At 45.9% G+C, this 27,552-nt stretch overlaps 1 protein-coding gene across 2 annotated transcripts; it reads left to right on the plus strand.

Annotated features, from left to right (window-relative positions):
* The first annotated feature begins 52 nt into the window (after positions 1-52).
* LOC120061305 (bromodomain adjacent to zinc finger domain protein 2A-like) lies at positions 53-27,552 on the plus strand. 2 transcript variants are annotated; one of them, XM_039011016.1, is made up of 29 exons: positions 53-205; positions 1,868-1,997; positions 3,091-3,945; positions 4,852-7,059; positions 7,315-7,572; positions 7,678-8,085; positions 8,256-8,316; positions 8,556-8,664; positions 9,053-9,154; positions 9,287-9,512; positions 9,702-9,763; positions 9,878-9,943; positions 10,028-10,660; positions 10,832-11,046; positions 11,210-11,284; positions 11,380-11,557; positions 11,631-11,693; positions 15,041-15,185; positions 15,270-15,877; positions 16,039-16,237; positions 16,555-16,710; positions 16,962-17,122; positions 17,604-17,669; positions 19,769-20,052; positions 20,240-20,375; positions 20,653-20,799; positions 21,195-21,466; positions 21,652-21,795; positions 26,018-27,552. In XM_039011016.1, exons 2-29 carry the CDS (start codon positions 1,868-1,870, stop codon positions 26,175-26,177), a joined length of 8,127 nt encoding a protein of 2,708 aa, XP_038866944.1. In that variant the 5' UTR covers positions 53-205; the 3' UTR covers positions 26,178-27,552. The 2 variants fall into 2 exon arrangements, with proteins under 2 accessions (XP_038866944.1, XP_038866945.1); XM_039011017.1 differs by lacking the exon at positions 17,604-17,669.

Raw genomic sequence — 27,552 nt, forward strand, 5'->3', positions numbered from 1 at the left:
ACCATTCACTTCCTCTTTCGGCTCGATTTCTTTCTCTTCTGTGATCATGGCTGCGCTCAAACACCAGCCATGTTTGCTCATTTGAAACCCAAAGGTTAGCGAATACTGTACCTGTTTTATTTACATAGCCTGTACCTACTTCAACCATATTTGTTCGCTCGGATGATCAAAGATATCAGTGTCTTTGAAATCCAAGGATTACAAGGTTAGTCAGTTTTAATTACATTTTATGTCAAACTTTTGAGTGTGTGAGGGAGGATGATGCTGTCTCACTATCTCAGGCGAATACAGCGAAAACAATGTGCGTTTATTAGCTTGGTGGCTAACAAAAGAGAAGCATCCAATGTTTTAAAAACGTAAACAAAAACGATACTCCAAGACGACTGATGTTATTACTCTATATGTTTTAGTTATCATCACAAATGGTTGAGCACAGACCCGCTGTGACTATTATTAACTAGTTTTACACAGCGTTGTAGCTAATGTCTGTTGTTGATTACTAGTGACGCTATTGTCAATAACCTTGAATTTAGCATGATCTAATAAGGGCCTAGAGGTGTCGAATGTAATGTTGAAACGATCAGCAAATTCTACAATCGCCCGATTGTGTTAAATGTAGTTACATCTCACTAACGAACTCATTGGAGGATTGTTTTTGTTGCAGAGTGTACAGTAACGTTAGAAAGATATCAAGTCAGATGCTAACCTAGCGCCGTATTGCTAACTAGATAACGTTAGATAGCTTACAGTAGGCCTAACGTTAGTTGGATATCACGTTAACCATCTGGTGGCGAGTTTTGAATGAAAGCTAATGTAGCCAACTAGTCTATATATGAACTATAACAAAACTAAACATGTTTATGATTCCGCTCGTGCTGCTTCTTCAATTCCACTACAAGTACTAACGTGGAGCTCTTTTGTTTTCGTTGACAGTTTTAATAAACAACTGAATAGCGGTATGGTTTGTTTTCTAGCTAGCTAATCAACTTCAACTGGACAAGTTAAATAGCGAGCTAATGTAACCATGACACGTTATCATGAAAGACTGCTATAGCTAGTTTGCTGACTAGTTGAGTATTGGATGAGAGATTCAGGTCTATGCAGAGGGGCGCTATCAGCAACAGCGCATGGTCACGTGTAGCAGACAGCCTTGCTAGTAAGCAATGACAACCGAATCAAAATTTCTGTCGTTAGAAAGTAGGTAATAAATGAATAACTACGGAAGTTGTCTGTTTTGTAACTGTAATTTTAATATATTTGTGAAATGGTTAATATTTGTGGCGATCTAGCTAGCTAGTATAGCTTAATAAAACCAATGTTTTCAACAAGCTACTGTTCGCTAGCTTCATGCTAATATTATGCGTTTATCGTGGGATGGATGTTGACAAACGCAGTTAAACATTGGGTTTACGAACGGGCAGACGTTCCATACAATATGTAGGTACTTGTTGAAAACCACAATATACCTTTTTCAATGTATAGCTAGATTTCTTGAAAACATGTGTCTCAGACCAAAATATTGTCGTTTTGGTTCGCTGTGCTTTAATGTGGATCAACCCGTGGTGTTCATTGTCCATGAGTGTGCTGGCCAAAGCATCCCATCTGCTGCTCTAACTGCGACATTTTGAGGGAGTTGTGGGAGTGCAATGTTTGATGTCGTCCTCAACGTGTCATCATTCATAGCTATCTTCAGGCTTGCCAACGCCTGCAGTTGTAACAATACATGTTTGTGTATGGATCTAGCTAGCTGATTTATTATTTATTCAAAAAATAATAATATTTATTTGATGTGCAGGGTCAAATACTTTTTCCTGGTTTATTTATTATTTTTCTTCATGACTTGTGGTCTTTGCTACCTGTTTTTCAGATGGAGGCGAACAACCACTTCAACTATGGCACCCACTCCTCTGTGTCTGTTAACTCAGGACTGAAACTCTCCTCAGGGGATTCTGTCTATACTAACGGGTCCTCCATGAGTTTTCCTCAGCAGGAGAAGAGTGAGTACAGACCCAATTTTCTGTGGTTACTCTGCCTCACTATTTCTATAGTGAACAAAAATATAAATACTATGTGAAGTGTTGGTCCCATGTTTCATGAGCTGAAATAAAATATCCCAGAAATGTTCCATACACACTAAAATCGTATTTCTCTCAAATGTTGTGCACTATTTTTGTTTACATGCCTTTTTAGGCAGCATTTATCCTTTTCCAATATAATCAATCTACCTGCCAGGTGTGGCATATCAAGAAGCTGGTTAAACAGTGTGTTCATTGCACAGGTGCACCTTGTGCTGGGGACAATAAAAGGCCACTCGAAAATGTGCAGTTTTGTAACAAAACACAATGCGACAGATGTCTGAAGTTTTGAGGAAGCCAGCAATTGGCATGCTGACTGCAGGAATGTCCACCAGAGCTGTTGCAAGATAAAATTATGTTAATTTCTCTACCACAAGCCACAACGTCGTTTTAGAGAATTTGGCAGTATGTCCAACTGGCCTCACAACCGCAGACCATGTGTAATCACGCCAGCTCAGGACCTCCACATCCGGCTTCTTTACCTGCAGGATTTCTAAGACCAGCCCACTGGACAGCTGATGAAACTGAGGCGTATTTCTGTCTGTAATAAAGCCCTTTTGAATGGAAAAACTAACTGATTGGCTGGGCCTGGCTCCCGAGTGGGTGGGACCACGCCCACCCATGACTGCGCCCCTGCCCAGTCATGTGAAATCCACAGATTAGGGCCTAATGAATTTGTCAATTGACTGATTTCCTATGAACTTTAACTCAGTAAAATTGTTGAAATTATTACATGTTGCGTTTTTATATTTTTGTTGTGTATATCAATAACTGATTTAAATTAATATCGCTCTGCCCCAGTCTTTTCACCCCTTATAATGAGCCAGAGATTGTATTTTAACTCTAGAGCAGGTGTTCGGTGCATAAGCAATTAATTAATGTAACCTCACACCAAATTTGCTAGACAATTTATGATTGTGCAGTATGCATGACCTGTGGATGATGTGTGAATTGAACACACTGAAAAATGATCTGACCCATCTTCTCTTACTCTTGTCCCTGACCACCTTTGCAGATATGAACGGCGAAATGAATGTGAATGGCAGCACTACTGTAATTGGGTCCAGTGTGCCTGGCTCCCAACCTCCAACAGCCCCATACCCTCATATGAGCAACCACCACCACCAGAGTAGCATGGGCTACGACTACCTGTGGGGAGGACAGCCACAGTACAGCCCAGCCATGAGCTTGTCTCCTGGGCATGGCATGCACCAGAAGCAGCCTCCCACTGGGGTGATGCAGCAACAGAGCCAGCAGCATTTCCAGGGTCACGGACAGTACCAACTGAACGGGGGCATGCCTGGGTCCCGTCAGCCCCCCGTGGTGCCCCCCCCAAACATGACTCTTACAGGGGGCCAGTACTGGAACAGGGTTATCCCGGGGCAACAGCAGAGCAGCGCAGCCATGGCAGTAGGGTATAACTCGCACAGCGTGTACGGGGCCTACCAGAGCCAGGTGCACCCTGGGATTGCACCCTCACAGCATCACCAGCAGCAGCCTCCACAGCCACCCTCTCACCAACAGACACAGCAACACCACCACCACCACCAGCAGCAGCAACCTCAGCACTACAGCATGGTGTCCAATGGGATTCCCTACTACCAGCACCAGCCCCAGCACCCACCTCTTCCCGCTCCACAACCTCAGGCTCAGATGATGCCCCCTACCTCCCAGAATTTCACCCCTCCACGGGGAAGCCCCCAGCACCACCAGATGGGCCGGGGGGGCACAGGCAGCCCCCTCCCCATGGCGGTGTCCTCTGTCCCCATGATGTCACCCTCGACAATGGCGGATAGTGGATCGCCCCAGAGCCAGACCAGGGAGAGGAGTCCCCATGGTGGTTCTGTAGCGATGCCGGCTGTCATGCAAGGTGAGATGCACATATTTACACAGGTTTCAAGTCTTCTGAGTAACCTAACCCCTTCTATTTTTATAGCACAGAAGAAGTGTTTCATTTTCATATTTCTGTGGTCGCTAGATACAGTATCTGTAGAAACAGCGCCATGTATCACAAGAGTTTGAAATTCCTGTTTCAAAGCAATTTTTCTTTTCAATGACTCAACTTTCTTTCAATTAGGCCTTATCTGCTAATTTACTAATCAGTGTCTCGTCTGTCAGTAATTTCATTTTCTAAGCAGATTTTTTTAATGTCAACACTGTAAACTGTTTCCATGACAGAACTGAAACCGTGTTTGCATATTCTGTCATCTCAGCTTGATAAGGGACATTTTCTGACGAGATGACATTTTTTGTGGAGAGGACTAAGAATGTGTCAACTGGATTCCTTCTAACACAGGTTACAGTATGGACAAGTCCCAAAAAGTTTAGAAAATCACCTCTTGCAGTGGTTTGAGATGTAGGCTTATCTATAGGTCATTCATTGTTCCTGTTTGACTGTAGTTAGCTCTCCATGTCAGAGAACCTTACTGGTTTCCTGGTTTGGACCCTGGCCTGTATTTCCTGAGAGAAATCATATTGTAAATCTCACTTCACATATTTCCTGATTCTCAACCACTGTAGTCGGGTGTGGCTCACCTCAATTTAGTGTGCACCACAATACATAGAGAAAAACTCCTGGCCCTTGATACAGGTAATGATACAGGCAATATATTTATTGTCATCTCACTGAAGTGGAACGCTGGCATGCAGAAGATTGTCGACAAGGTGTTTTATAAAAGCTCCATCTGCTCTTTAGATTCCCTCCTTTGAATTGCCTTGCCGCTGCTGTGTTTTGTTCTTGTCATTTCTAATGGTCTGACTGTTTTGTGTTCCCTAGGGCGGATGAGTGAAGCGTTTAAGGATGTGGATAAAGGCTACAATGGGATGGAGAGGGCGTCTGTCGCCCAGCGGCTGCCTAAAAGCGACAGCTACCCTCCCAAGCTCCATGGACCTCCCATGGGGCCCACCAGTGACTACTGCCAGCGCTCCAAGCAGCCAATGGCCCAGCACCATGAAATGACAACCTTAGCGAGGGAGTCTGCGCTGCCTGAGCCTCCACACTCGATGTCGGCGCCTCCCCCTGTGGTTTCCACACCTCCTTCAGCTAAGGCAGCAACCCCTCCTAGGGTCTCTGCACCTCCTGCAGTGTCTATGGCTCATATGAATCCCTCAGGGCCTCCTGCTGTTTCATCTTCCTCCGTTACTTCTACGCCTCCCCGAAACTCAGCGCCTCCCGTGTACTCTGCTCCTTCTCCCCCTGTGCTCGGGCCTCCTCCCAGGCTGTCGTCACCGCCTCTGATGTTACAAGGCCTAAGACCTTTTCCAGTGTCTGTGTCCACACTTCCATCAGTCGTATCGCCTCCCTCCTCAGTGTCTGCACCTCCTCCTAAGCCACCTGCATTTCCTCCTTTACTGGACAAATCCTCTAGACCTCCATCTGTGTCTGCTCCCAATCCAGTCAATGCGCCTACCCCAGTGTCTGTGGCACATCAGACTGCTCACACTACATCTGCACCTCCTGCAATGGTCTCGCCTTCTACCATGGTGTCTGCTCCCCCGCACTCCATGTCTGTGCCTATCTCTGCTCTTCAACAGATGGTCCAAGGATCCAGACTACCTCCTCCGACTTCTTCTCCCCCTGCTTTATTTGGAGCACCTAGAGAGAAATGTTGGACTTCTTCATCAATGTCTGCATCTGCGTCTTCCCCAGCAGTGTCTACTCCCTCGGTGGCAGTCATGGCACCTCCCTCAGCAGTGTCCAGGCCTCATTCGGCAGTCAGTTCATGTTCTATATCAGTGTCCTCACTTTCTCAATCAGTGTCTACTTGTCCCCCAGCAGTTTCTGCCCCTCTCACAGTGTCTGTGTCTGTAGTGTCCTCCTTTCCAAAGGAGGTGTCAATGCCTCCTCTAACAGTCCAAGGCCCTAGAGCTCTACCTTTGTCTGGACCTCCTCCTCTCACATCCCAAACCTCCAGAGCTCCTCCATTGTCTGAGCCACCTGCCTTGATGTCTGTGCCTCTTGCAGTGATGACTGCTCCTCTTGTGGTCCCATCTGCGCCTCTACTATCCGCCCCTCCTCCACAAGCTCCTAAACGGATGGTTCCCACAGAGCCAGAGGAGCGATGCATGGGGAACATGAAGGATCTCTCTGTAGAAGCAGACACAGTCAAAACATCATCAAAGATTGATTCCGCAGGGTCTCCGACTCGCCAATGTGAAAAACACTCAAACAAACCCCTCACAGTTATTCCTGGGACGACACTGCACCCCAAGAACCAAGAGGACTCCTCTGGGGACCAAGTTTGTGCTGAGAAAAATGACACCACCCCGATGAGAGGTGCAGACATTCCCCTGGAGAAGGGAAGTCTGGATGACATCTGTGTGACGGATGAGTCAACAGTTGATGAGTCCTTTGACGAGTCCTTGCAGGCGGAGTCCATACGCCTCGACAGCACCAGGATGGAAGACGCCAGCTTCACTGAGGAAGATGACATCAGTAACAACTCGTCATTCGACGATGCCTCTCGGTTTGACGATACTTCTGGACTTGACGATACCTCTCGCATGAATTACACATCTCGATTGGATGACATCTCTCGCGTGGATGGTGATAACTCTCGGTTTGACGATACCTCTCGCACAGATGATGACATTTCCCGCTTTGACGACAGCTCTCGCGTAGATGGCAACAAATCTCTATTTGACTACAGCGCTCGCATGGATGACAGCGCTCGCATGGATGACAGCGCTCGCATGGATGACAGCGCTCGCATGGATGACACATCACATGTTGGAGACACTACAATGGATAGCAGCTTCTCCTCTGTGGAGGACTCTAGGGAATTGACTCTGGATGATACCCAGTCAGAGAATGTTTCTCGGGCAGAGGAGACCATGGACAGCTGCCTGAGCACCAAGGAGTCCATGCTGGAGTCCTCTCTGAACAACACCTCTCAGATGCAGGACTCCAGTGTTGACTTGTCCCAAAATGACATCTCTTGGTCAAGCTCAAATGGCCCTGCCAAACCAACCCCAGCCTACAAAGGTAAGATCCTTGCCATAGTTGATGTATGACAACCTATCTTTTTGTAATTTAATTAGCTTTTTATGAGTCAGAATCTCCTGTTAAGTAAGATGTGTGGCAATGTAGAACTTTGCAAGAAAGAGTTGTGGGTTATGTCTTGGAAATCATCACAGCCAACTATGGAAATACTTATTTTGTCAACAAACAGTAACTCAGTTAATTTGATGTTGCTACACATTGACCATTAACCTTATGCCTTCTTGACACGGTCTGAAGGTGACCGTGAGGCGGAGGTCTGGGATATACCAGACTCCACTGGCACCACCAGCACCAAGGCCAGTGCTGCTACCATCATGGCACCATCTGTTATCATGGATAAAGGCAAGCACACAGCGGCGCTCAGTGCCCTGGTGGAAAGCCTGGTTGGAGCCCCGCTCCTGCCCCTAGCTGCCCCAGCCGTGCCCACGACTGGCCAAAAGACCAAAACACCAAGGAAACCCAGGAAGCCACGCACTCAAGCAGCCTCCATTCCCGGTAAACCAACTTCTCTTTTATCCCTTTTTTATCTGTGTAACTAATTAATTTAGAAAAAGGTAGTGAACAAACAAGGATGTCTGACATTCTGTTGTCACTCTCCAGTTCCCCAGGCCCCTGGGAAAGCCCAGCAGAAGTCTGCTATTAAAACTCCAAAGGTAGAGAAGATAAAGGTAGAGAGGAGGAAGAAGAAGAAGCTTGAGGTAGGAGAGAACAAGGAAAAGGGACCACCTAGAAAGAGAAAGAAGAAGATTGAACCAGTAGCAGCCACAGGAGAGCCTGAACATTCTGCTGAAGGCCTACTTCCTGGTCAAAGTGGACCAGTCACTACCATTGGTAAACCATGTCTGACCAGTGGCGAGACCCCACCAGTGATCAAACCCAAGAAAGTTAGAGTCAAGAAAGTAAGTGTTCTGGAGCCGAAGCCACACAAAATAACAAAAATGGACATTGACACTAAACCCAATGATGATGACAATAACGTCAACAACGGAGACGACAGTTCCACTGCGGGTAATGAATGAGCAAACTACTTTAATACTGGAAATTATTGAAAAATGGCTACATATTTTTCAACTAGATATAGTTATAACCCAATGATTATAAACTCTAAACCAATGGCATTGTTGATGGATGAGTCATTTGGTACCGATCTGATTAAACTATCTTTGTTCTTTGTACAGGTGACACTCCTAGAAGGAGGATAGCAACAGAGGAGCAGGTCTACTTCCCTCTGCTCCACGGGTAATGATACATGCTCTCTGATTTATACAGTTTATGGAGCGAGAAGTCCCCCTTAATTAGGCTTTCTCTGTGCCAAATACTTCTTGTGTGTGGAAAGTGCAGAAGGTTTATGTTCACCCATAAATACAAAACCCCTCAGTTTCATCCTTCTCTTCTAGGCCCACTGCATGGATACTATGTGCTGCTTTTACTCTGTTGAATGTGGTTATTAACTGACTTTCTATTGATCTGTGATTTAGCTGGAGGAGGGAGATCCGGGTCAAGAAGAATGAGGACCGACTCAAGGGGGAGACCTGGTACTACACCCCCTGTGGGAGGAGGATGAAGCAGTTTCCTGAAGTCATCAAGGTAAATGGCCCTGAGTTACAGTAAAACCTCACCACAGGAGCCATTTTGGCACAACATAATCTTACTGTCAATTTTTAGTGTGAGACATGAGAGAATGTCAGCAGCTATAAATAGCCCTTGATACAATGGGTTTTCTTTCCCTCAGGGCATTTACCACATCAGACAGACACTTATTTTGGGTGAGAGATTGACTGTGACCATCTAAATTAAGAGACCATGGAGAAGCCATGTTTTTAGCATACAGGCATAACTGTAGCTGCATTTGATCCCATTTAATCAACCCATCATTTGCTCATACTATGGGTGGATGACTCAGTGACCTATGACCTGCATTTTTCCATGTTCCTCTGCTCTGATGCCACTGACTGATGATCCTGTTCTCCCTCAGTATCTGAACAGGCACCAGGACACTGCTGTGACCAGGGAACACTTCAGCTTCAGCCCCCGCATGCCCGTAGGAGACTTCTACGAGGAGAGGGACTCCACTGAGGTGTGTGTGAATTTATTGTATTTGCTGACAGATCTTTCATCATAAATACCTACAGTAATAACTCAATGCACACTGTCAGTGTAATATCATAAAACACATTTCCCATAAACCTTTTCATATGATCTCTTCCAGGGAGTGAAATGGTGCCTACTGGCCAATGAGGAGGTGCCCTCCATGATCATGGCCATCACAGGCCGACGTGGCCGACCTCCGAACCCTGACAAAGAGATGCCCCGGCCCCGAGCTCGTCGTACCAAGGGTGGGCCAGTCCGAAAGCCCGGGAGGCCGCCCAAACCCAAGATGGCGGACCTGCTGAGCAAGGTGGACGCCAGAATGCTGAAGAGGCTAGAGGCCAAGGGTGAGTGGAGGACATAGCCTGGCGATATGAGTCTGTGTTCACTGGTTGGAAAGTAGGCTCCTATACAGACTTATTCAATGGCACAAAATAATCAGTAATGTAATATTGTAGAATCTGTCTGCATCAAAAAGCTTCAAATAGGTTGGAGATTTTGAAGTCTCCAATGTAAACGTGTTTATCTATTTTTAGATGGTCTGACTGAGGAGGACAAGGAGAAACTTGTCAAAATCAAGAAGAAAATGAAGAGAAAGGTACGGTATACTAAGCATCAAAATCTGAAGACGTGTTGTAACATTGCATCTTGGTGGTGTATCCAGGTTGTCTCCAACACACTTAAGTCAAATGGTTTCATTCCTCTCTTCTAGGCAAGGATGAAAAGAAAGGAGGATAACAAGAATAAAAAGATCCGACAGGAGAAAAAGCAAGCGAAGGTAAGGAATATATAAAAAAATGTATTGACCAAAGCAATAATCGGCCACACTCTATTTAACAAACCCCTCTTACCCTCTGTTCAGCTGGACAAAGAGACCAAGGAGGTGAAGGCTGAACCAGCCGACCAGGAGGCCTCACAGCCGGCCCCACCACAGCTACCCGCCCCTGAGCCCAAGAAGCGCGGCCCTAGGAAGAAGGTTGAGGTGCCGCCACCGGTTGTGGAGACGGACCAGGAGAGGTTGGCCAAGGGGAAAAGGGTGCTGGGGGCCAGGAGTAAGGCCAAGGCCCTGGCTAAAGCCCAGGCAGAGGCGGAGGCTGCAGCCCAGGCAGCCCTGGCAGCTAAGAAGCAGGTGGAGAGGAGGGCCCAGGCCCAGAGACGGCTGGAGGAGAGGAGGAGACAGCAGATGATCCTGGAGGAGCTGAAGAAGCCCACTGAGGACATGTGTCTCACAGACCACCAGCCCCTTCCGGAGCTGTCTCGGATCCCTGGCTTGGTTCTTTCTGGCGTGGCCTTCTCCCACTGCCTGGCTGTGGTGGAGTTCCTGTACAGCTATGGCAAAGTGCTGGGCCTCCACATCCCCAGTGATGTGCCTAGCCTCAGCACCCTGCAGGAGGGCCTCCTGGGCCTGGGAGACAGTCAAAGCGAGGTCCAGGATCTGCTCATAAAGCTGGTGGAGGCCGCACTACACGACCCAGGCCTGCCACCCTACTACCAGGTGTGTGTTTTATTTTTTTGACAAAGTGCTGTCTCCATGTAGACATTTTACTGTTAGCTATAGTTTACCAATTAAAACATTTATTTAGCTGTATGTTACATGTAAACTCTAGTTCAACAGATTTACCTAGTTAAATTTTTTAAATCCCCCTCTCTTTCTCTCTCCCTCCAGTCGGTGAAGATCCTAGGGGAGAAGCTGGTGGACCTGGAGCTGACTCGCAGCACAGTGTCTGAGGGCCTGAGGATCTTCCTGGAGTCCCATGGCTTTGACATGGAGGTGTGCAACGTGCTGCGGACCAAGACCTTCCTCACCCTCAACCCCGACACCAAAGCTGCCATCCTGGGCTTCCTGGTGGAGGAGCTCAACGGCAGCAGCATTGTCATAAGGTCAGGATGACAATACACAGAGAGAAACGAAGGAGTTAATAACAACCATATCCTATGTATGAAGCAAATATCTTTTACAGCAAAAATGTGTCAAAAGAAACCCCTTCTGGAAAGGATATCCCACATTTAAAGTAAACCCTGTTTGTTTTGTTTTGCATTGCAGTGAGATTGACAACACACTGGAAAACAGGGCTACTTACAGGAAGAATAAGTGGATCATCGAGGGGAAATTGCGCAAGTAAGACCAGTCACAGCTCCTTGAATTTAGATTTGTTTTAGTTTGTGGAAGGAGAGTGTTATAATCACTGGGGCTTTATGTGTGTGATCTCCCAGACTGAAGGCAGCTCTAGCACGGCGTACGGGGCGGTCTGAGGAGGAGCTCTATCTAGAGGAGAGGAGGCGCAGTGCCAGGGTGGCAGAGGAGGAGAACCTCAGTCTGGAAGAGGGCAGCGGCCCCATGGAGAGGGGCAGCCGCCGCCGCAACCCCAAGGAGGAGCCCAAACTGAGTGAAGTGCGTGTTTGTGTCAATCTCAATGTGTTGGTGAGGATGTCTGTATTATACTCACCAAATGTCCTTTCCACAGACTGACAGTCCCACCAACGCCAGCATTCCAGAGTTGGAGAGGCAGATCGATAAGCTAACCAAGGTAAGGCATTAATTTTGTTCTTCTGTAGTGTCTTTTCCATCAGTGTAACTACATTGTGTTCACAGTTCTGAGTTGTTTTGTTTGAGCAAAATGTCACCCTACATGACCAAAAGTATGTGGACACCTGCTCGTCGTTGGTCCCCCCTATAACAGTCTCTACTCTTCTGGAAAGGCTTTCCACTACATGGTGTAACATTGCTGCGGGGATGTTCAGCCGCAACGGAAGCAAGTTGACTGGCAGGCCAGTCAAGTTCTTCTACACCGATCTCAACAAACCGAGATCTGGACCTCGCTTTGTGCACGGGGACTTTGTCATGCCGTAACAGGGAAGGGCCTTCCCCAACAAAGTTGGAAACCGAATCGTCTGGAATGTCATTGTATGCTGTAGCATTAATATTTCCCTTCACTCTAACTAAGGGGCCTAGCACGAATCATGAAAAAACAGCCCCAGACCATTATTTATCCTCCACCAAACTTTACAGTTGGCACTGTGCATTAGGGTAGGTAGCGTTCTCCTGGCATCCGCCAAACCCAGATTTGTCTTTCAGACTGCCATATGGTGAAGCTTGATTCATCACTCCAGAGAACGCCTTTCCATTGCTCCAGAGTCCAATGGCGGCGAGCTTTACGCCACTCCAGCAGACGCTTAACTTAGGGATAGGCGTCCCGTCAACGGGACAGTTATATATCATGCAGCGTCACGATCGCAGATTTTAGAGAAACAACAAATGTTGGTACATATGTGTCTTATATCGGCTGAAAGCTTAAATTCTTGTTATATAACTGTACTGTCCAATTTACAGTAGCTTTTACTGCGAAAATTTGCCATGCTATTGTTTGATAGCTCCTAACAACAAAACACCTTTTTTTCACCGCGATAGGTTTGATAAATTCACCGCTGAAGGTGAAATGTGTACTTAAATCAGAGCAAGATTTCAGAATGTATCATCCAAAGGGTCCCAGACATAACATGAAGTGTAATTTTGTTAGATAAGATACTTTTTCATATCCTAAAAAGGTCCATATAGCATGCATGTTTGATTTTGTATTTCCACTCGTTCAATTTGCAAAGAAAGGAATCTGTGAAAATCTAACCCTAAATGTTGTTTCAACCAGTCAAATCACATTCGTATTTATTCCTCAGAGATCCTAGAACGTAACCAGGCTTCACAATATCATTAGGAGTGTACTATATCCTATAGGACATAAAATTTGGTCAGAGAGCGACGCCTTCATGGCACGCCGATTACGTGGGTGGTCTTCACTTGATTGACTAACTTTGTCAAACAACGCTAGCTAGATTGCCAATGAGCTGGGCTTTACGGGAGTATGCGGAAACCCCGACTCTTTCACCAAGTTCTGCTGCTAACCTTGTGCGACAGCTTGCCTTTTCCTTTTGGACAAAAATTACAAGAATATGGAGTTATTAAAACTGGGTGTTTTGCAAATGTTGAACTTACGATATGACTACTAATACTGGAAAAGCTAAATCAAAGTCCAAGTATACAGATTTGACGATATTCTTGCAGAAAAAATGTAAATGTCTCCTTCGCGATTTGCCCAAATGTACCTGGGTGACTTCACACTAAATGTCATGTAGTTTGCTCATACTTCAAGTTATCCGTCTGAAACTTAGCACATACACTGCTGCCATTATGTGGACACCATCGGAATTACAACCAGAGTGATGGCTAGATTTGGGACCTTTCTGTTGCATTTCGAAGATGGTGGTAGGGGGGAAAAGTGTTCTTTTTTTGTGTATTTTCTTCTACTAGATCTATTGTTTTATATTCTCCTCCATTCAATTCACATTTCCACAAACCTCAGTGTTTCCTTTCAAATGTTACCAAGAATATGCATATCAAATCAAATCAAATCAAATGTATTTATATAGCCCTTCTTACATCAGCTGATATCTCAAAGTGCTGTACAGAAACCCAGCCTAAAACCCCAAACAGCAAGCAATGCAGGTGTAGAAGCACGGTGGCAAGGAAAAACTCCCTAGAAAGGCCAGAACCTAGGAAGAAACCTAGAGAGGAACCAGGCTATGAGGGGTGGCCAGTCCTCTTCTGGCTGTGCCGGGTGGAGATTATAACAGAACATGGCCAAGATATTCATAAATGACCAGCATGGTCAAATAATAATAATCACAGTAGTTGTCGAGGGTGCAGCAAGTCAGCACCTCAGGAGTAAATGTCAGTTGGCTTTTCATAGCCGATCATTAAGAGTATTTCTACCACTCCTGCTGTCTCTAGAGTTGAAAACAGCAGGTCTGGGACAGGTAGCACGTCCGGTGAACAGGTCAGGGTTCCATAGCCGCAGGCAGAGACAGTTGAACCTGGAGCAGCAGCACGGCCAGGTGGACTGGGGACAGCAAGGAGTCATCATGCCCGGTAGTCCTGACGCATGGTTCTAGGGCTCAGGTTCTCCGAGAGAGAGAAAGAAAGAGAGGAGAGAATTAGAGAGAGCATACTTAAATTCACACAGGACACCGGATAAGACAGGAGAAGTACTCCAGATATAACAAACTGACCCTAGCCCCCCGACACAAACGACTGCAGCATAAATACTGGAGGCTGAGACAGGAGGGGTCAGGAGACACTGTGGCCCCATCCGATGATACCCCCGGACAGGGCCAAACAGGAAGGATATAACCTCACCCACTTTGCCAAAGCACAGCCCCCACCAACTTACCATCCTGAGACAAGGCCAAGTATAGTCCGCTTCAGGGCCTGAGCTATAGGCAGTTAGATTTGGGTATGTCATTTTAGACGAAAATTGAAAATAAAGGGGGCTATCCCTAAGAAGTTTTAACTTTGCGCGTGGTGTTCTTAGGCTTGTGTGCAGCTGCTTGGCCATGGAAACCCATTTTCATGAAGCTCCTGACGAACAGTTCTTGTGCTGAAGTTGCTGCCAGAGGAAGTTTGCAACTCTGTAGTGAGTGTTGCAACTGAGGACAGACTATTTTTACGCGCTTCATCACTCGGCGGTCCCGTTCTGTGATCTTGTGTGACCTACCATTTCGCGGTTGAGCCGTTGTTGCTCCTAGGCGGTTCCACTTCACAATAACAGCACTTACAGTTGACCGGGGCAGCGCTAGCAGGGCAGAAATCTGACGAACTCACTTGTTGGAAAGGTGGCATCCTGTGACGGTGCCACATTGAACTGCGCTCTTGAGTAAGGCCATTCTACTGCCAATGTTTGTCTATGGAGATTGCATGGCTGTGTGCTTGATTTTTATACACCTGTCAGTAACGGGTGTGGCTGAAATAAACAAATCCACTAATTTGAAAGGGTGTCCACATACTTTTGTGTGTGTTTATATATTTATTTTTTCTCCTCCACAGCGACAGGTGTTTTTCCGTAAGAAGCTGCTCCAGTCCTCCCACTCCCTGCGGGCGGTGTCTCTGGGCCAGGACCGGTTCCGCCGGAGATTCTGGCTCCTGCCCCACCTGGGAGGGGTGCTGGTGGAGGGGCCTGAGGAGATCCTAGGTGAGTTGCAGAGCAACTGCCCTCAACCCTCTACTAGCCATCTTTTTATTGATTCTAAACATATCCCTCCTCACTGTCTGTTAGCAACAGAAGATATCCTGGTGAAGGAGGTGCCCGTCACTCTTCTGAAGAGGGAACCCAAAGTGGAGGAGATGCCCACTACCACCCCTGCCCCCCCTGCCTCCTCTCCCCAGTCCCAGACCTTCTTGCCCCCTAAAGAGGACCCTCTCCCCGGCACCGCCTCTCTTATGAGCAGTCCCAGGGCCCGGGGTCGCCCCCGCAAGATCAAACCAGAGGTGGAGCTACACCTCCGCACCGCCAAGTGTCGCCGCCGTCGCCGTAGCAGCAAGTCTGGCGGGGAGGAGTCGGTGCCAGGCGTTTCCCCGGAGACCACCACCACCAATGGAACAGAAGACCTCACTCAGTCCGCTTTCAGTAACTGTCTCAGCCAATTGCAGGGCGCCTTAACCAATGGGACGGAGCCAGCAACAGGGACGGCACCTAAAGGCAGACTACCAGAGGATAGCGTGAAAGAGATGGCGGAGAAACAGGGGCAGTGGTTCAACCTGCTGCCAAAACAGCCTTGTGACAAAACCTCTCTGACAGAACCTCAGACCCCCCCCAGCAAGGAACCCAAGCACCTCCCTCTGACCCCCAGCACCCTGCCCGCCCTTGCTGCTCCACTGCTGCAGGTGAGTCCCCCTGAGCCCCCTGCACACTCTTCAGGACCCTCATGGGAGAGAACACTCAACATAAGTTATTACTGTTGAATAGTCAGTAGTAACTTATAGTCTTCTTTCATCAAAGAATATTTTATTATCTCTTATTAAACTATCTTTCTCCCTCTCTCCAGTCTGTACCAGACCCCACACCCCAGGTGACCCCCAGCCCAGCCAAACCAGGGTGCAGGCGGAGGAGGGGAGGCAGTCCCGCCCGCAGGGTTGGAGCTAGAGCGGCTGCAGCTAAGCGTCGTGGCCGCCCTTCTTCCACACTCTTCCAGGAGACAGAGCAACAGTACTTCACTCAGCTCGTGGTCAAGCCCATTCCAGCATGTAAGCCTTCAATCCATTCAGTTCAATCCTGTATATATTTTTATACATGCTATTGAAAACCACCTAAGGTTTATCCAATATCCTCTCTGTAGTGTCTGACGATGACACTTGTCAGCAATGTAGAACATGATGCAATTTGAGCTGCGGATTTGGCTTACATGATTATGTATGGTTATCCGAAGTAGCAAACATCTTATACAAGATCTAATCATATGCTTATGTGTGGTTAGCCGATTATGGCTAGCATGGTTTGCTAACATGCTATGCTATAGGTGTGATGCTGGTGTCAAGTGTGTGTGTTGCTGTTGTTTTGTTAGCAATGGTGCGTGGCTGGTGGTGGATAAAGGAGCCTGAGGACCTGACGGCCACCCTGCAGGCCCTGCACCCACGAGGCATCCGGGAGAAGGTGCTTCACAAACACTTGGCCAAACATATGGAGTACCTGGCTGAGGTCTGCACACGGCCCATCAACGGTGAGTCAGTGAGCACTGGTCACCGGGTCCGCTATAGGAAAAGATGGGGATATGAAAAGTCATAGTGTGACAGATTTGGTTGTTTCATAGTGAAGCTGCTTTGGACATCAATGGGACTTTAAAGAAGTATGTTGTTGTAATGAATGGAAACTGGATGATGACACTTTCCTTATCCTTTTCTCTCTCCCATCTCTCTCTATCCCCTTCTCCTTGCATCTCCCTCCCTTCTCTCCTCTCTGTCCCCCCGTCAGACCCTATATTCCAGGTGAAGGTGAAGGAGGGAGAGGCCCTGTTAGAGTCCCTGCAGCAGCCATGGCAGGTCCAGGAGCGGGCCCTGGAGACAGATGTCGGAGCCCTCCGCTGGGTGGAGGACCTGGAGCAGAGGGTCATTGCCGCCGACCTGCATCTCAAGGTGAGACGCCAAGGGGACAGAGGGGCCCTGTCTCAATAGTCTGAAGTGTCTTTCTATCCCTACTTACATCCCTCATCTGCACAGCTCTGGAAACACAGATAGTGGAGAGTTGATCCCGAAATACATTTCCGTCATATCATCCCCGCATTTACCGCCTTTTCAGATCTGTGCAGACCAGGGCAAGGAGTACACTTTAGACTGTTGAGATGCACACAGGGATGCATGGGTAGGGTGGGTGCCTGGTAGTTTGTAAAGTAAGTTGGGTTTGAAATGTCCAGAGCTTGTCAGTTTATATTTTGTCGTTTTTTTCTGTTTATTTTTTACTATGGCTGCAGTTGCACTGAATGTCCAGAGGGTGGCGTAGGTGGCATGTGCTGCTGCAGTTTGTACAGTGACCGTGTCCCCCTCCTAGCATTGTCATGCAAAAACAGGGAAACTTATCACACTCATCACATCATATGTCCATTACTTATATTTCAAGATGGCTCCTCAGAATGGAAGGAGCGACACTGACAATAACACGGAAACGCCAGCCCCAGGATTCCAGGTACAAACCAGGTTTTCGATCTACCGTTCACACATCCTCACCCTTCTTTTGGATCTACACTCTTTCACAAGTCTTCATGTTTCCCTTTTAAGAATTATTTTTGTCACCTCCTAAAATTTAAAAGGAGATGCTGTGTCTGAAATCTGTCTTGTCTACTACTTAAACTGCATACTGTGTACTACATACTATTTGGAACATACTTTTAAGTAAAACGGATAAAGTAGTCAACGACTAGGCTCATCCTACTGAGAATACGTTATCAATGTGCAATTACATTGATTTCTGCCATTTGTTAATTTTGGTACAGCGCGATTATCAGCTGTTGTCAGACACTCTTCAGCGAATTCTACTAAATGAAAAGCCAAAATGAGTATGACATCCTGTCATTTAATGCATACAATTTTTTGGAAATGTCACATACTATAAGAAAAAAATGTGTATGCCTACTATTTAGATCGCAAGTACAGCTATTCGGACACAGCCAGTGTGTCTAGAGTTGTCACGTTAACACTCCTGCTCCTAACACTGTTTGAAATAAGCGCTGTCTGTGTTCCTTATATTCACCCAACCTCTGTTTTTTAGGGGCCTGCTTTTATATTTTGAAAATGGTTGGGTGGCTTAAATGTATCATTTGATGTCTGCACTCACTTTACCTCGCCCACCTTACCAACTTACCTTACCTACCTCCAGTGGCGTGTATTCATGGATGCCAGAGGTAGCCAGGCTTCCCCCAAAAATGTACCAAGTAAAAAAGAAAACATACATTTATTTTCTCTCTGTTTGATAATTTTCTTTAAATTTGCAAGAGGCTGAATGTATCTCATCGGAGAAAGCATCCGAGCAAGTGAAACAGCACATATCTGTCTCTGTGTAGGCCATCAATCTAATGCTGTCTGGTCCAAAAGAGTATGACATTATTGCCATCCTTAGCATTGAATGCAAGGGAAGCCAGCGAGAATTTAGCCTCCCTTGATTAAAATAATAGGCAATTAGCATTGAGCTAAACTGAGTGCGCTCAGCTGTGAATGGTCCTGGCGCACCAAAAAAAGTGTCAAGGGAAGCCAGTATTGAGAGCATACGTCATTGACAGAAACAACTTGAATTGTTGCATCTCGTTGTGTGGCTGGCTGGCTAGCTAGCTAAAATGGTCCCTTTCCTAAATTAGCCATGGCTGCAGATGGGGATTTGGACTTGTGGTTTTACTTAATTCTCCATACTGGCCAATGATTATTACGGTGATTCTGATCCAACTATTAATTCATACATTCTGCCCCTGGCCTGAGAGGATGGAAGTTCAATATGTAGTTAGATGTTGAAGGCCCATGAAAGGAAGTTAGGCTTGCGCGTAAGGATTTTAGCCAGGTAGCCTGACAGAGTGATAGACCATTTCGTCGACATGAGAGGATGGCTGCATTGGCGTATCTCTACAAGTAGGGTGAGTCAACATGTTTTTATACTTGCGCTCACAGAAATCAGTACCATGGACAGCCACATCATATTTAGCTTACGTTGGACTAAATTGTTTTTGGTATCTTTTAGTTGTCACCTGTATTAGACTAAGCGTAGTTGATTTGATGATGAAGTTGAATTGGTTCTGGAATAGTGGAAGCAGCTCCTGTTTTCTTTGCGACTTGCGGTAACTCTCTGGTTCTAAATTTAATAGTTGTTTAGTGGTCTGAAAATGTCGGAAACGTTAACTTGCTTGACCGTGCTGTAGGTCATGTAACTGTTTGTTACATGTAATATGCTTTGTAGACTTCTTCGGACAGAGGTTGCTCTCCCGTTTTGTGATGAAACAAAGGTGTGGTTGGATTTATTCTTATTGTCTATGCTTTTTAGGCCTATATATCACAGTCGCAAGGCATTTAAACTAACTGGTTACAGAGCAACCAATGCAATTATCACAACACAGGTTGTAATATGGCTTTTTTTTCTTGCTTTCCCAGTGATTTTTACCCACGTACTGCTTACCTCGCCTACCGTACCTCACAACCCTTTTAAGTCTTGCTCTAGCTTAAAAGTTCTTTGCTTCACTGCTTTTTGATTGTCGAGAACTATAATATTCTATTTTCTGTCATTCTCCCTCCTCCCCACCTCAGCCCTACACAGTTCCAGAGATGGACTCCACGCGTGAAGACCTGCAGTACTACGAGCATGATGTGGACCCCCGGGACGACTGGATCGTGCGGACCAAGAAGGAGTGGTCAGACCTGCCCCGTGTGGCCAGCCACCCACTGGACCTGGCCGTCCTGCGCCTGGCCAACCTGGAGAGAAACATCGACCGGCGCTACCTGAAGGAGCCCCTCTGGAACCTGGCCGAGGTGGTGCGTCTCGCCCCCCTCACCCCCGAGGAGAGCCAGATGGGCCAGATGGACGTCATGAGGTGGGAGGGACAGGGTTGGGGTCAGAGGTTGGAAAGGGTGGAGTGGAGCGTGATTTAATAATATCATGGATTAAATTTGTGTGTTATTTGGTCAAATTTCTCAAAGCTCTTCAGAGTGATTTAAACCTTCATCTCACTTCAGCTCTTAATTGTGTTGAGACCTATTTTTATAATCTCTTTCCCACAGTCTGGAGAGTGAGATCACCCCCAGATTGCGGACATGGCGTCAGGCCCTGGACCGCTGTCGGAGCGCCCCCCAGCTATGTCTGTGTCTGCTGCAGCTGGAGAAGGCCATCGCCTGGGAGAGATCTGTGGTCAAAGTGGTGGGGACAAGCCCAGTAGCAATACTCAATATGTACACTGAGAATAGAAACCATTATTATAAAGGGAATAAAATGATGGATGTAGGTGAAACAAGGAATATAGAACATTCCTATGGCAAATATCATAGTAGTGAAATGCTGATGAGATCATTGAGAAGACCCTTTGATCCAAAGCAACTTACAGTAAACACAGGTTGTATTACACCGTAGTCTGAAAGACGGCAACAGAGCATTTCCCTTAAAGACTACCTGTGTCCCTGTCTGTGTGGTGTTGTAGACGTGTCAGGTGTGCAGGAAGGGGGATAATGATGAGTACCTGCTGCTGTGTGACGGCTGTGACCGTGGCTGCCACATGTACTGCCTGAGGCCGAAGGTCACCCAGGTGCCAGAGGGGGACTGGTTCTGCCCCACCTGCGTCTCCAAGGTGAGGACTGACTGGGGCTGCACTCTGCTTGGCTACCCTTATGGACCACAACAGAGGTCACTGCTCATCTAACCATGGGGGAGTTCAGAAGGGTGAACCGTTCAGACCATTCAACTTGGCTGAGATTAAGAAACTATACGCTGATTTACTTTTTGTAAATCCAACCAAAAAGTCACGTTGGTGCAACATAATTACAATAGTAATATATGGTGAAACAACATGAACACAATGGTAGCTTTTAGTCCCCAGTGTATTAAACCATAATATTGTCAGAACCTACTTCAAAAACCTGCCACAGCAGTACCCTCTGTAATTTCTGCTCCCCGTGACCTCCTTAACCTTTCTCTCAGGGCTGTTATTTCATCACTGTCTCACTGTGTCTTGTTGTTTATAAGGCCAGTGACGGTGAGTCACCACGTAGCAACCATCGCTCCTCCAAGCAGAGGACCCGGGTGAAGAAGAGGAGGTACGAAGACGACAGTTCTGACGAAGAGGCGGTGCCAAGCAGACGCAGCGGCGGTGGTGCTAGCATGGCAACACGGCATAAGGACGGTGGCCCTGCCTCATCCTCCCGTTACTCTGGAGATGGAGGACGCACAGCGGGCTTCTCACCCACCAAGCGCCGCCGCATGACCACCCGCAACCAGCCCGACCTCACCTACTGCGAGTGAGTCTGACCTCAGATCAGTTGTGTCACAATGTTGCAGTGGTTATAGAACATGATATTAAATTACTCACCTCAAATGAGTTATCGTGTCCCGTTGCTCCAGTGGTTTCTATAAGACCATTAGATTCATGTTCTCACTAATGTGATGATAGTCCAGTTCTAACTGACGTGTGTTTTGTGTGTAGAATTATCCTGATGGAAATGGAGTCTCATGCTGACGCCTGGCCCTTCCTGGAACCCGTCAACCCCCGCGTGGTGCCCGGCTACCGACGCATCATCAAGAACCCCATGGACTTCCTCACCATGAGGGAGAGGCTGCTGCAGGGAGGGTATGGGGGGCACTCATTCTCTGTCTGTGTGTGGGCTTGTATTACTATGCTTGTGGGTACCGGAAGTGCCCTCAGGGATAGTGAAACAATGAAAATTCTCCCTTGTGGGGACATTTCCCTCATCCCCACAAGGACAAAGGTTATTTTAAGCTTAGGGGTTAGTTTAGGGTTATCTTTAGGGGTTAGGGAAAATAGGATTATAGGTCCCCACAGTGTTGTGTTCGACATCACCTAAGGCGAGACCTATCCAAGACTGGAGGGGGGGGCAAGACTGAGTCAAGACCGAAACCAGAAACATGCGAGTCCAATTCAAGACCATGATTATAATTTTGTCAAATCACCACCATAATAAGAGTTCAAAATGTCCAGTATTTCTGTGTTCATATTTCAGAACAACATATGGATTCTTTAGACATTCAGAATAGTGAATAAATGCATGCTGAGGAAAAATAGAGCCACAAAAATGATTACAACCCAAACAGTGGGGAATAATGGTCCTTCAGAGAAGGGCTAAGGATATATAAAATAATATTATTTTCAATGATGTTCTGATTTAATCGCTTCAGTTTTTGTTGGAAAGGGTTAACGCTGAAGAGAAAAAAAAGATCCAATCAGGATTTTTCTTTGCTGGTTTTTGAGGAGATAAATCTAGCTAGCTACGTCAGCTATTGACTAGGCCATCCGAAGTTAAAGGCAACTGCCGTTCAACTGTATTAGGGCAACATTTTGGGGTGACAGTGGAATCAACCAGTCACATTTTGACTTGTGGGTGGGATCGTTTGATAGGCAGAAGTTACCATATGTTTTTATACAAAGAGGATATTGTTGCTAGTTTATAACTTTCAACAAGTTAAGTTTCAAATTATTATCTGGTGAGTGGAACTGTTTGTTATTGTGGCGCGCTTGTTGTTAGCCATCTCTTTGAAAAAACATTATTGCATTTAAAGTAGAACTGACAGCATTTTAGCAACATGAAGTCTGTTCATTTACACCCCCAGGAAGAATATTGCACTTAAAAAATAAAAATAAAAATTCTAACAAGCGACCACATTATCATAAATTCTTAGAATGTTTGGGAATTACGTATACTAAGGCATTTGTGAAAATTCTATAGCAATATAGAGTGGGAAAGCGGCCGTGCGTTTGGACAATTAATAGACACTGCAGTAAATAAAACCAAATAAAAACATCTGTCTTGTCCAGGACCTATAGCCAATCAGAGCTACATTAGGCCTTTATACAAACAAGCCATTTGCCACACGGAATTGTAGCCTCCTCATCCTTCTGTAGCTTGCTTGCCAATGCATGCTTGTCCCAACCAAGCACCCAAGCTATCTGGCTAAAGTTGGCTAGCTAGCTACTTCCAGACGCAAATGAGAGAAACTCACTCTGACCATTTTACTTGCCGTAGCAGAGCTGGTTGTCTAGAGCGTTGTTGACTAAATATTATATTTCTTGCCTACGTTTACTGACACCGGTCATATTCAGCTGGTGTTGCACGTTTGTAAATTCATAGTTTGTTCTGCGCTCTGGCACACTCCGATCCATCTATTCTGACAACAATGCCTTGGTGTATGTCATGGAACGTTGAGTTAAATGGAATCTATTTTTAAAACCTCTTATAAAGTTGGTTTTGTAGCATAAACTGGGAATTAAAAATGTGATTTTTATCATGGTCTGTTTCATATCTGCACTTTAATCTTTAGGTAGGTCACTGGTTACTTTGTGTGCTAAACTTGAAATGTTTTTTCAATGGGAGGTAATAGCTGTACAGTGCCTTCGGAAAGTATTCAGACCCCTTGACCTTTTCCACATTTTGTTACGTTAGCCTTATTCTAAAATGTATTAAATTGTTTTTTCCTCATCAATCTACACACAATTTCCCATAATGACAAAGCAAAAACAGGTTTTTAGATATTTTTTCAAATGTTTTACAAATAAAAAATTAAGAAATCACATTTACATAGGTATTCAGACTCTTTACTCAGTACTTTGTTGAAGCACCTTGGCAGCGATTACAGCCTCCAGTCTTCTTGGGTATGACGCTACAAGCTTGGCACACCTGTATTTGGGGAGTTTCTCCTGTTCTTCTCTGCAGATCCTCTCAAGCTCTGTCAGGTTGGATGGGGAGCATTGCTGCACAGCTATTTTCAGGTCTCCAGAGATGTTCGATCAGGTTCAAGTCTGGCTCTGGCTGGGCCACTCAAGGACATTGAGACTTGTCCCAAAGCCACTCCTGTGTCGTATTGGCTGTGTGCTTAGGGTCGTTGTACTGTTGGAAGGTGAACCTTCACCCCAGTCTGAGGTCCTCTGAGCACTCTAGAGCAGGTTTTCATCAAGGGTCTCTCTGTACTTGGCTTTGTTCATCTATCCCTCAATCCTGACTAGTCTCCCAGTACCTGCAGCTGAAAAACATCCACACAGCATGATGCTGCCAGCACCATGCTTCACCACCGTATGGATGGTTCCAGGTTTCCTCCAAACGTGGCACTTGGCATTCAGGCCAAAGAGTTCAATCTTGGTTTCATCAGACCAGAGAATCTTGTTTCTTGTTGTCAGAGTCCTTTAGGTGCCTTTTGGCAAACTCCAAGTGGGCTGTCATGTGCCTTTTACTGAGGAGTGGCTTCCATCTGACCACCCTACCATAAAGGCCTGATTTGGTGGAGTGCTGCAGAGATGGTTGTCCTTCTGGAAGGTTCTCCCATCTCCACAGAGGAGCTCTGTCAGTGACCATCGGGTTCTTGGTCACCTCCCTGACCAAGGCCCATCTCCCCCGATTGCTCAGTTTGGCCAGACAGCCAGCTCTATGAAGAGTCTTGGTGGTTCCAAACTTTTTAAATTTAAGAATGATGGATGCCACTGTGTTCATGGGGACCTTCAATGCTGCAAAAATGTTTTGGTACCCTTCCCCAAATCTGTGCTTCAACACAATCCTGTCTCGGAGCTCGACAGACAATTCCTTCGACCTCATGGCTTGGTTTTTTCTCTGACATGCACTAACAACCGTGTGACCTTATATAGACAGGTGTGTGCCTTTCCTAAAATAATGTCCAATCAATTGAATTTACCACAGTTGGACTCCAATCAAGTTAAATAAACATCTCAAGCATGATCAATGGAAACAGGATTCACCTGAGCTCAATTTAGAGTCTCATAGCAAAGGGTCTGAATACTTATGTATTAAGTTATTTCAGTTTTTTTAATTTTTAATACATTTGTTAAAATTTATGTTTTTACTTTGTCATTATGGGGTATTGTGTGTAGATTGCTGAGGATTTAAAAATAAGAAAAATCATCCATTTTAGAACAAGGCTGTAACAAAGTGGAAAAAGTCAAGGGGTCTGAATAATTTCCCACGGCACTACATTTCAATTGGGAAATTTTTAATGGTTGTGTTTTTGTATTCTTCTGATTGGGACCTACTGGCTTATGTCAGTTTATGGACTGATTATCCTTTGACATCATGCTGTGTGTGACTGCTGTCTTTCCATCGGCCCTGTGTAGTGGTGCTTTAACATCATTCTGTGTGTGACTGCTGTCTTACTGGAGGCCTATAGGTTCACCACTCTACTAACCTGTCACACACTGGAGGCCTATAGGTTCACCACTCTACTAACCTGTCACACTGAAGACCTATAGGTTCACCACTCTACTAACCTGTCACACACTGGAGGCCTATAGGTTCACCACTCTACTAACCTGTCACACACTGGAGGCCTATAGGTTCACCACTCTACTAACCTGTTACACACTGGAGGCCTATAGGTTCACCACTGTACTAACCTGTCACACACTGAAGGCCTATAGGTTCACCACTTCGCAAACATGTCTATAATAGATATAAAGGCTGTTCAGATATTGTTTCAAGAAAGGAGTGTATATATTTGGCCTCAGGAAGCAGTTTTATGCACTGGCTGAATGTAAGCTGTAAATTATACGTTTTTTTACTCCACTGGTCTTGGCTGTTCTCGAAGAAATTACAAGTCCTCACTGTCCGAGACCGAGTCAAGACAGAGATGCAAATAACACTGAGACAAGACCGAGACACTCAATATGTGGTCTCGAGTACTACAACACTGGGTCTCCACAAGGATAGTAAAACTGTGTGTCTACAACATGACCCAAACTTCCATAATGAGGCCGGGTTCCTTTCATTTTCAACAATGTTACGGAAAATGTGTCCGCTTATATTTGACCTGTTTTTCTCTTCTCTGCTCTCCAGGTACTGCAGCTGTGAGGAGTTTGCAGCAGACGCCCATCTGGTGTTCAACAACTGCGAGCTGTTCAACGAGGACACGTCCGAGGTGGGCATGGCCGGACACTCCATGAAGCGCTTCTTCGAGAACCGCTGGGCTGAGTTCTACGCGAGCAAGGACCAATAGGAGCCCAGGACTCTTGTGCTCGGGGCGTGGTCACCCATTGGCTGATGCTTACGCTCCCCGTTACTACGAAGACTGTCTGGGCCGGAGTACCCTCCGGCTCGCTGTATACATATATGTATAGATCTATGTATAGATTTGGATATTTGTCTGTTCTTGTTTTTCCCTTTCTCTGCTTCACCTTTTTTTTTAAACCTTGACCCTGTTGGCTTGAAATTCTCTCGACGAGGGGGATGTTTGAGCTCTTTTCTTCCCTCCTTCCCTCTGCACCCTCACTTCTGTACCTAGCCACCTGTTTGGAATTTTCCTGTTGTCATGTTCTCTCCTAAGCCACACCCCTTGTCTCATAAGGCCACGGTATTCGTCCATCCCTTGCTCTGGGGGCGGGAGGAGGGTCTGAGGCCCTGAGCGGATTGGGTTCTCAAACTCTGCCCTCTGACCGCGACAGGAGGTCTGCCAGACCAATGCGTCACTGCAGACCGGACATGCTCTGACCTCGTTTCCACCATATAGATCAAAACCCTAAGGTCCTCTGAACTCAAACACTTTGGGATTGGACCCTCTTAACTGTTCAATGGAAATGTAGTATGGTCTTATGCCTGAAGCAATTTTTCTCACTATATTTTTATTATATATTCTATATATGTGTATATATATATAGAGTACAATAGCTGGGATTATTTAATAGCAATAGCTTGTAGTGAATGTGTACAGACTATATAGTTGAGATGTCTAGACGATTTATGAAAAGGCCAGTAAAACAAAATGGAAAGGAGTGTTTTTTTGTGTGTTTTTTTCCCCCCTGAAGACTCACATTTTTAGACTCTTACATTGTGTAACGCAACCCCTGACCTAACTCATACACACCCACACTCCTGCTGCTTTGTGAAGGTCACTGGTTTCAGAAACTGGAGGCTTTAGTGTTTTTTTTTTTTCTGTCCTGTTTTTAGACCCTTTTTTTCCTTCTCCATAATGACAACTAAGACCAGTAGTCACAGCAACGGGAATTGTCAGGTGTGGTGTGTTCATAGATGGTGTCAATAGCACTGAAATGACGCTACCGCCATTATTAAACGCTGTTTGCTTTGTGTTGCAGCTCTTTACCATATTGGTCAAATTGTGCAGAAAGCTAGCAGGCTGCTGAAATCTTATTGGGTGACTGTTCGCAAACAAAATGATGTCACGTTTTTTAGCAACACCCGTTCATGGGAAGAATTGTTTTGATTTTACTGAAAATTGTCACTCAATATTTATTACAATGCTTTTTTTTTTTTTTTTACTAAATTTAAAGGACCTTCATAGGAATTTGGTTAACACTGAAAATGTTCAGTCTCATCAATTTCAAATGAACGTAGAAACATAAACTTCATACAAGAAA

This window comes from Salvelinus namaycush, chromosome 16 (assembly GCF_016432855.1).
Source record: "Salvelinus namaycush isolate Seneca chromosome 16, SaNama_1.0, whole genome shotgun sequence".
Taxonomy (NCBI): Eukaryota; Metazoa; Chordata; class Actinopteri; order Salmoniformes; family Salmonidae; genus Salvelinus; species Salvelinus namaycush.

Excerpts from the sequence above, each read along its gene's own strand:
- LOC120061305 (XM_039011016.1), top strand. The coding sequence starts at position 1,868 with ATGGAGGCGAACAACCACTTCAACTATGGCACCCACTCCTCTGTGTCT. Across the intron at positions 1,998-3,090 it reads TTTTCCTCAGCAGGAGAAGA|ATATGAACGGCGAAATGAAT; the intron begins GTGAGTACAGAC and ends CCACCTTTGCAG. Across the intron at positions 9,764-9,877 it reads AGAAGAAAATGAAGAGAAAG|GCAAGGATGAAAAGAAAGGA; the intron begins GTACGGTATACT and ends CCTCTCTTCTAG.